Raw genomic sequence first — 9,878 nt, forward strand, 5'->3', positions numbered from 1 at the left:
ACATAATTAGTATGAAGGGATTAAAATATTAAGAAAGAAATCACATGACGTACCATCATGACAGTCACAAGTTACTACAACTGAGCGCGCCAAAATCCCCGCAGCACGGATAGGCTAAGCTAAGTAGCGTGATCACCTGCGGCCAGTGATGTCATCACCAATGTGTGTCTTGACCTCCGCCGAACCCCTGAGACTGACCCACCGAACCCCTGGGGTTCCATCGAACCCAGGTTAAGAACCACTGGACTAGGAGATCGAGAAAGGCCTCGACCGGTCAGACCCACCAGGTGGATTCCGATCTTCTCAGACGTACACGGGCGTCAGCTGCACCTTCACTTTGAGGGAGGCGGAGATGGCTCATGTTTAGAATCGGTTGCGCTTCCTGGGAATATGTAATTATCATTCTGCAGCAATTTAAATTTAGTCATGAGTGAATAATCAAGCCAGCGACAAAGTCTTTTTCTAATTTCATAACATAGGCCCACTCTTGGGGGGGGGGGGGGGACCGGCACTCACCAACCTCGTCCCTCGGATAGTTAGCATTTATGGCTCAGTAAACACCTCGGCGTCTGATTTGTCACCGTTCCAACATCCACCCTGAGCCCCTGGCTCTTCTTCAGACCCCCCGCCCTCCATGTTTTCCATAAACCGACGGCATCCGATGTTTAAATAGCTTAACACCTCGGAGTTTGGACAAAGGCTACTTTCCTCATCGGATGATAATTCTGAAGTTTGGCTGACTGGCAGTCTCCGGCGTTCGCACCTCCAAAGGTTACAGGGAATTTTAAATCTGCCGTTTTTCCTTTTTTTTTTTTTTTTTTCCCCCCGAAAGTACGTGTCTGTCAAAATGACTGGCTTCCACGCGCTTTTTCTCACGACACACACACAAGTTCTCGACGCACTGGCTGGTATTTCATCGGAGATTCACACGTGGGGGTGATCGGGGAACTTCAAGCTGCTCCTCGTAGCGCCGACGATGTTCCGTCGGCGATATGCGAGTTGTTGCCGACGGAGGCGACAGGTTTCCCGTCGCTCCGACCGGCTGCCATTTCTTAGCGGGAGCGGATGAAGTGGCCAAAATGCTTGAAAGTGATCTTCTCCGGTGGAGATGATCAATCTGTGCAACCCCACTGTCGTACCCCGCTTTATTGGCACAGCCTTTAGGGTTACGTGTTCAAACGCTCTGCCTTCTCAAGGCTCCAAATGCGGATCCGTATGTTCGGTTTGCCGTCGTCTCCGGGAGATGTGACCGGATTCAGAGTGTTTCTTGTCAGATGCTCGGAAAGGAAACAAGTTTCCCTGCAGATTGAGGTTCTTACTTTGCTGTCCGCAGTGAAGCTAGATACTTTGTTTGCAACACGAAAGAGACAAATAATACGTAGTTCAGTCATGATATGATACCATTAATGTGAATATTCCGAGGCAATCGGGGCTGTTTGACCACTTTGCGACTCTTGTCCGATGGCAAAGTGTATCTGACTGTCCTGAGGTTGCCCATGATGGCAAACTACTGTTGGTTGGTCAGGAGTCCGAGGGGTAGGACAAGTTCTTGGACTCCTGGCCAGAGTGCAGGGGTGTAAACAGTCCATGTTGGGAGGTGGGTGAAGGTGGAGTTGCCTCTCTTGTGGATTGCGGGTGTAGATTCTCCGCTCATAAATGGGGATTCACTGCAGTGGGGTTCTGCTGATGGTCCCTGTGGTCTGCACCGCTCGCTACAGAAGTTCGCGGTCCATCAAAGCATGATGCATCTGGTCAAGATGCTCTACGGTTCGAAGGTGACTTGACAAACATCCTCAGAACCCTGGAACATCTACCATGTGCCGTCCCTCCCATCCTCCTCACTCCCAAAGAGGAACCTCCACATCTTCATCTCTGCTGCCTCCAGCTTTGCCTCCTGCCTTCTAAACTAGATGACATGTATGTTCTCACCTCCCATCTTCTACACCTTTCCTTTCATACTATCTGACCACAGCAGATGTTTTTCCCATCCAGTCCAACCTGCTTGTGCTCCTTCACCTCGCCTCTCCTCAGACGGGCAAAGAACATCATCGGATCTAAACCTTCAGAAACCACTAGCTCTAATTCAAATATCGGCACTGGAAGTTCTGGTCTTTTCCGACCAATATCTCCCCCAAAAAAAGGTCATACCGGTCTTCTTCTAGATGTCCCGTTGTCTTGGTGTCGCTCTCGGTAACCCCGGCGATACATACTGGAGCGACGGCTTCGGGCACATTAGGACACCAAGAGGACACTTGAATAATTTATTGAGTTTTCAATTTCCAAAGCGGCGCGGTGGCTTTGAGACAAAGAAAACAACGACTACACAATAAACTCTGGCTTTTCAAGTGAAAACACTTCCCAGTTACCCGCTCCATGAGGTTGGATGATGAGAAAAAATAATAATAAAATAAAATCTAAGCGACATGCCTCCATGTTCTGGGCGGAATGAAGTAGAATCGTGCCATCGTGTATTTCCAGTGCGTCATCTTCTAGCTGCTTGACAGGAAGAGGAAGTGGTCACCACTTCCTGGCTGAGGTTCCACGACTCGTATGCAGGTTAAAGGAACATAGCGGCTTCTTTAGGGGGTTTAAAAAGTTTAGTCCTGGTGGGAGGAGGGAGCGAAGGGGTCTTGTTTTGGAGCTCGGGTCCGACGTTTTGGTGTGACGAAGCGAGAACATTGCAAACCGACGAGCGAGCAGACCAGTAGAGCATCGTCCGCTACCAGAAGACACATTAACAAAACTCCACAGCGATACGTACCACGCACATATGTGTGCGTTTACATCATGGGCGTCCAAGCTACACGGTGACACGGTGTCTCACTGGGCCTGGTGACCCGTCCCAGGTCGACGCTCGGAAGCAGCTTCACGACGAATCGATGGCGAAAGTTGGTCTTCAAAACTTCCCGACGGCGTTGGAGAACACATATTAATCTTACGAGGCTATTTTTGCACACAAGTTTTCGTTTTTTGTTGCCCAATATTTACCTAGCAGTACCAATGAGAAGTGCCCTTGTACCAGTATGTTAACTAACAACGTTAGTCCAACGCGGGGCAGAAAGCTCGATGGGTTCTCCTCCTTTCAGAAGTTCTGCAGTTCGGGAATGTTCTTGTAGAGCTCCAGCGACTCGGGGTTGGAGAACGCCGCTTTCTGCGCCACCTCCCGCCCGCAGAGCACCTGCTTCACGGCGACCTCCACCTTCTTGCCGCTGATGGTGTACTGCGGACGGAAAGAAGGGGGAGGAAGGAGGTCAACGTGGAGGACACTTAACATCTGCTCTCCAGCCGCCGCAAGATGTTCTTACGGGAATGTCTTTGGTCTCCAGCAGCAGGGCGGGGACGTGTCGGGCGGACAGGGCCTTCCTGATGGCCCCCATGATCTTCGCCGCCAGCTCCGGACCGAAGAGCCTCCCTGGCGCCATCTTTAAAAACAGAATAACTCTCTCCTCGCCGCCGGCGTTGTACTGGGGAACGCACAGGCTGTCCGACACCTCCTCGAATGCCTCGACTGGGGAGGAGACCGGAAAGAGAATGAAGAGGAGGAGGAGGCGCCCACGCTTCCATCACGCCGCTTTTTCAGAAGCTCACCGATGTTGTAGATCTCCGAGCTGCCGAACCGGACTCCGTTGGGGTTCAGTGTGCCGTCGCTGCGGAGATCAGAAAGCACGGATTCAAGAAAGCGGACATGAACCGAAACCCCGCCGGTTTCTCTACGTTGGAGACAATGTTCCGTTTAGATAAAAATGGAACTGTGCTGCAAAGAAAGATGGAAGAGGACGGCTCATTGCTGCTGGGACTGAACGGGAACGTCTAAAAGTGCATTCATTCATTCATAAATTCATTCTCTACACAGCTTCTCCTGCAGCCAGGCAGGTCTTGGGTATCTAATATCTATTATTATAGGTTTATAATCATCTCACTGGTTTGTATTCGATTCAATTCAATAAACTAAATCCGCTTACAGTTTCCGAGCTAGCTAGCTTTCGGTGCACTTTTAGAGTTGCCAGTCGGCGACACGATCCATCTTTTCTGCATCTGCATCTTCTTTTCTCTTGAAAAATTCCACCGGCTTTCCCACAAGCGTCGGATGCTTGGTCTCTAGGCGCCGCTGTAGTTTTGACGTTTTAAGTGCTTCGTTAGCCAGCGTTAACACACACTCTTGGCACTGCCTCGCTACCTCCGTTTACCAAGCCCCACTTAATGAAGTCGGGATTGTACTTGCGCAAAAATGTACTTTTTGGCGGGGGGTCGTCTTCAGCTTTTCGTTTTAAATATTTCTCCATCTTGTTTGTTTACAGCTAGCTGAGAGTCTTCTCTTTATTTATGGAGCAGGTTTAAGTCACAACTGACTGATGCATTAGCGCCACTACATGGTCGGGAGTTGTTATTGCGTCCCGCAGCCTCGCGGCCCACTAGGTAGCGCTCGGGGCCCAAGTTTAAGAATCACTGGATTGAAGGACATACATCCATTCACCCTCTCGTCCACATGTCTTGTGGAGACACAGAACCATGGGTACGTCTGCAGAGGTCCTCGGCCATCCAGGCCACGGTGGATGCTTTTTCGAAAATCTTCTTGTCGTGGCGACCGGATCGGACTCGGAACTGAAGAAGCCTCTGGGACAAAGGGTGAAATTCAAGTCCGGCTGCCACGACGAGTACGATTTCGACGCAGAACCGCCGAGTTCCTCCCGCCGTCCACCGAAAAAAAGTCACGAGATCACGCGGTCCACTGACCTTCTGCCAAGCATGACGATGCCTCCGGTCTTGGGGTTGATTTTGCAGTAGTCTCCGTGCGTCCACACGCCTGCGGAGAGTCGGGAGGACGACGGCGGGACAAAGGACATTGGTGAAAAAACGGCGGGAGAAAAGACGCGCCTTCGCCGTCCTGCGTCGGCGTGTTTTCTCACCGGGGTGCGTGGAAAAGTACGCCTTGTGGTACTTGCTGCCGTTCTCGTCGTTCCAGAAGTGCGTGGGCTGGCAGGGGATCGGCTTCAAGCACACCAGCTCCCCGCTGACGCCCCACACAGGCTTACCTGCCCAACACACACGCTAATGAACACACACACACACACACACCTCGACACTAACACGGTAACGTATCCCGCTTTGCCGTGTGGTTTCAGCCCTCACCTTCTCCCTCGGGAGCGTGTTATCGGCTTAGAGGCTGACGGAAATAATCCGCGGCTGCTTCCGACAAAAGTGCCTTTAAACGATCCCTCGGCGGGCGGAGGCCAGGGAGGGGATCAATGTGGGAAATATCGAGGGTTTTTTAAACGACCGGAGGAAGGACGGAGATTGGTTTTTCCCCTTTTTTCGATTTTATTAAAACGTAAAGATGGTCAGATTCGTTAATTCATTTTTTATAGGGTTTCGGGTCGTGATGGGGCCGGAGCCTATCACAGCCGTCACTGGGCGAGAGGGCAGGGATCACCATGGAGTGGTTCATGACATACAACCACTCGCACCTTCATGCAGAAGCATACAACTTTGGCCCCCTCATTCACAGATCATACAGAGACAGTCACTCTGTTGTGATGGGGCTGGAGCCTATCACAGCTGTCACTGGGCTAGAGGGCAGGGATCACCATGGAGTGGTTCATGACATACAACCACTTGCACCTTCATGCAGAAGCATACAACTTTGGCCCCCTCATTCACAGATCATACAGAGACAGTCACTCTGTCGTTCACAGGGTATACAGACCTACACAACCATTGACCTTCTCATGCACAAGGACAATGCGGGGTCTCCAGTGAAGCTCCTGCATGTGTTTGGACTTTGGAAGGAACCCGGAGGAGCCCCACTTAGACATGGGGAGAACACGGAGACTCCACAAAGGAAGGAACCCATGTAGGAATCCAAACAGGGACCTTCTAGGTGACCACGTTAAAACAAAGCCAGGAGTCTGTTTGGGTGTCGGAGAAACCGACCTTCATGAGAAGTTGAGATGTTTCCTGCATTCTGATTCCAGCAGGTTCATGCTATGAAGCTAAGGTCGGGCTTAAGTTTCGGTCTTCTTGTAAGAGTCTACAGCAGGTTGAGGTTCATTATGTTCTAATGCCCTCCGTCTACTATTGGTGGAGGAGAAAAGTCTCCGCCGTGCCCTCTCTCCGAGGGGATCTTCTCTTACCTTCTGGGCTCCACGTTTCCAGCGCCATGCCCAGGTTCCTCGCCTGGATCTCCCCACGGTACACCGGCACCGTCGGGTTCTGCCCCATGAAGCACGACACGATATCGGTACCGCCTGGAAAAAGGAAGGGGGACACAACGTTGAATGGATCCGGGAATCCAAAAACACAACCTACAACACCAAACACACCCTCAGAGGAGCATTTCTTTATCACAACCATCTTTGGGCATCTTCTGGAGGAACATTTTTCTCCTAGAACCTTGTCAAGAAAGAAGATGTTTTTTTTGGTGCTCTTGAAAAGCAGAGGAACCAGTGACCATCGATCTTCAGCTCCTGGAACTTCTTAGCTCCTACTCAGACGCAGGGTCTTCTTAGGGTTCCATGGGATCTCACATGACGTTGGCGGTTGGTGGAACCCATAAGCCTCGTCCATAGCTATTGTGGAGCACCATTTTTAAAAGCCTTCCTGGACACTGCTCAGATGTTTTCAGAAGCAGCTGAGAAACAGAATGACGAAGAGGTCCAAGCTCTTCTGGTCCTCTCCGCCTTAGCGAGGCTGCCAGAGGAACATTATTTTGGACCAAAATAAGCCTGGCGTTAGCTAACGGCTAACAGGGTTCTTCAGAGTCGCGGGGAGAAGATAACACCTCAACCACCTGATAGTCCATGGTTATTATTCCCTGAACGCTGTGGCAGCTTCCACCTCCATGGTGTCAGTGCCTCTGTGTGGGAGACTCAACACACTCCTGCACGGAGATGGAGCAATGTGTGTGTGTGTGTGTGTGTGTGTGTGTGTGTGTGTGTGTGTGTGTCGCTCGTGGATCATCAAACTGACCACCCCTGTGTGACACGGGACCAAAAGGTAGAGCTCCGACAACAACCAGAAGTTTGGAGCGCTGCCACCTCCACCTTCATCAACCCATTTAAGTTTGACTGTTGCAAAAAAAATAAAAAAAACTGCAAGGAACACACACACACACACACACACACACACACACACACACACACACTCCGCACCCATTTGTCTCTGCTCCCTCCAATAATCTCCTGCATCTGACACGTTCCATTCATCTCCACCTTCACCTCCCTATCAGCGGCTCCATCCATCCATCTTGCTTGCTGCTCCACGACCCCCTCCTGCTCCATCCCTCCATCCCTCCATCCCTCCATCTCTCTCCGGGTTCTTCACACACTTTCTCTCTCTCTCCGCCTCGCTTTCCACCGGGTTCTTTATCGAGCGTTAATTGGCTCCCAGGAGGAAGAGCAAACTTTGTCTGCTGATTAAACGCTCGCACTTATAGTGGGAATACACGCAATTACTTTATTATTACGCTCGCTTTGCTCGGTGGACATGGACGCCCGCGCGCGCACACACACACACACACACACGCACACACACACGCACACACACACACGCACACGCACAGAGTGTTTTAAGAAAAGAGCGGGTGTTTCTTAAACCTCCAGCTCCTATCATCAGTGTAGAAATGTGTTTGTGTGTGTGTGTGTGTGTGTGTTTTGTGGTTTAACTGGGCACGCAGACCCCAGGAATGGCGTGGACGTGAACGTGCAAATGTGAAGATAGAAGGAAAGGAGGAGGAGGAGGAGGAGGACATATGGACGACCAACCAGTGTGATATTAGCTTGGAGGAAATCCAGCGGGGAAAGTGTTAAAAACACCCCGTGAGACTCGACGGGGGGGTCTGACATCGCTGCTGACACACACACACACACATACGTGCACACACACACACACATACACGCCCAGTGCCCACACACCGAGTGTTTTGTGAGGACATGCTTCAGATGACGGCTCTGAAACATCTAAACCCGGGCTCATCGTGTTATTTCATCTTGGAAGAGTTAGAAGGTCTGGAAGCCGTCCGACGTTCAGCGGAAGCCGTTCATCCGCCGACGAGGGGCTTTAGGCTGCCGGGGAGACGCGGCCTTTGAAGGCATCTCCACGGCTTCTCCACGGCTTCTCCAAGGATGAAGACCCACGAGAAGGTTTGTTTAAAAAGGAAGGCATCACATAGGCTGGAGGGACACCTGCCTGGACACACACGCTGAAGGATATGAAGTGTAATCTGTCCATTTGTACTTGTGGACACACACACACACACACACACACACACACACACACATACACACATACACACACACACACACACACACACACACAGTAGGGAACCGGCAAAGGGGCCCCGATGCTCCGGAGCCACCAGACAGTCACATATGCTGTGCTGAATTCAAAGAACAGCAGGCGCGCGCGCGCTCACACACACACACACACACACACACACACACACACACACGGACACACTTGACCTTGGGGGTCAAGGTCAAGCCAGCTGGCTGCTAACTGAATGGCAGCGTGCTGTTGCCCTTGACGACAAGGAGGAAGCTAGCAGGGCACGGCCTGCTGCGTGCAAACACACACACACACACACACACACTTGAACACTGTCACAAACACACACGGTCACACACACGAACACACACATGGTTACCCACTCGAACACAGAACGCACAGCCACACACAGATGGTCACACACACAAACACACACACACACACACACACACAGTCACACAGACGGTCCCACACATGAACACAGACACAGTCACAAACACACACACGAAGACACACACACGATCACACACAGAAACACAAATGGTCACGAACGGACCCACATCTTAACACACACACACGAACACAGCCACACACACGCGCGCGAACACACGTGGTCTCACACACACACTCACACACCAAATATATGAACACTGTCACAAACACACACGGTCACAAACATGGTTACCCACTCGAACACACACGCACAGCCACACACATATGGTCACACACAGGAACACGCACACACAGTCACACACAGATGGTCACACACACACACACAGACGGTTACACACATGAACACAGACACAGTCACAAACACACAATCACACACAGTAATACAAACGGTCACAAACAGACACACAAACACAGCCACACACACGCAAACACACACACACACACACACAGGAACACACGTCGTCACACAAAAACACACATACACACTCACTCTCACACACACACAGACACACACTCAAATATATGAACACTGTCACAAACACACACGGTCACACACACTCTGTCACACACATGGTTACCCACTCGAACACACACGCACAGCCACACACATATGGTCACACACAGGAACACACACACACAGACAAACACACAGATGGTCACACACTCAGAACACACAGTCACACAGACGATCACACACATGAACAAAGACACACACACACAAACCAACGATCACACACAGTAACACAAACGGTCACACACAGACACACACACACATCCAACCACACGCACACGAACACAGCCACACACACACACACACACTCACAGGAACACACGTGGTCACACAAAAACACACATACACACACACTCAAATATATGAACACTGTCACAAACACAAACGGTCGCACACACGAACACACACACACACACACGAACACAGACACAGTCACAAACACACGAAGACACAAACACACACACAAACCAACGATCAAACACAGTAACACAAACGATCACACACACACACACACACACACACACACACAGCGTTCATGAACTATCACATGGTTCGTATCTTCTGTGAAGAACCATGCTAGCCGTTAGCGCCCTTTCCTGCGTCTCCTGTCCGTTTTTGTTACCAGGAAACATCTGAGCGTTGAGCAGGGAAG

At 50.9% G+C, this 9,878-nt stretch overlaps 1 protein-coding gene across 1 annotated transcript in view; it reads right to left on the minus strand.

Moving 5' to 3' along the window:
- Window positions 1-2,246: 2,246 nt before the first annotated feature.
- Window positions 2,247-9,878, minus strand: part of aacs (acetoacetyl-CoA synthetase) — a 40,943-nt gene continuing 33,311 nt past the window's right edge. The window contains exons 13-18 of the mRNA XM_086169497.1: window positions 6,132-6,245; window positions 4,908-5,033; window positions 4,735-4,804; window positions 3,589-3,647; window positions 3,306-3,508; window positions 2,247-3,220 (exon numbers count right to left, since the gene is read on the minus strand). Of these exons, the coding sequence (XP_086025623.1) occupies window positions 3,083-3,220; window positions 3,306-3,508; window positions 3,589-3,647; window positions 4,735-4,804; window positions 4,908-5,033; window positions 6,132-6,245 (710 nt within the window). The 3' untranslated portion in view covers window positions 2,247-3,082. The remainder of the gene's footprint in view (window positions 3,221-3,305; window positions 3,509-3,588; window positions 3,648-4,734; window positions 4,805-4,907; window positions 5,034-6,131; window positions 6,246-9,878) is intronic.

The sequence above is a fragment of the Fistularia commersonii genome, chromosome 22 (genome assembly GCF_037954325.1).
Source record: "Fistularia commersonii isolate RoL2024-O1a breed Wild chromosome 22, RoL_Fcom_v1.0, whole genome shotgun sequence".
Classification (NCBI taxonomy): Eukaryota; Metazoa; Chordata; class Actinopteri; order Syngnathiformes; family Fistulariidae; genus Fistularia; species Fistularia commersonii.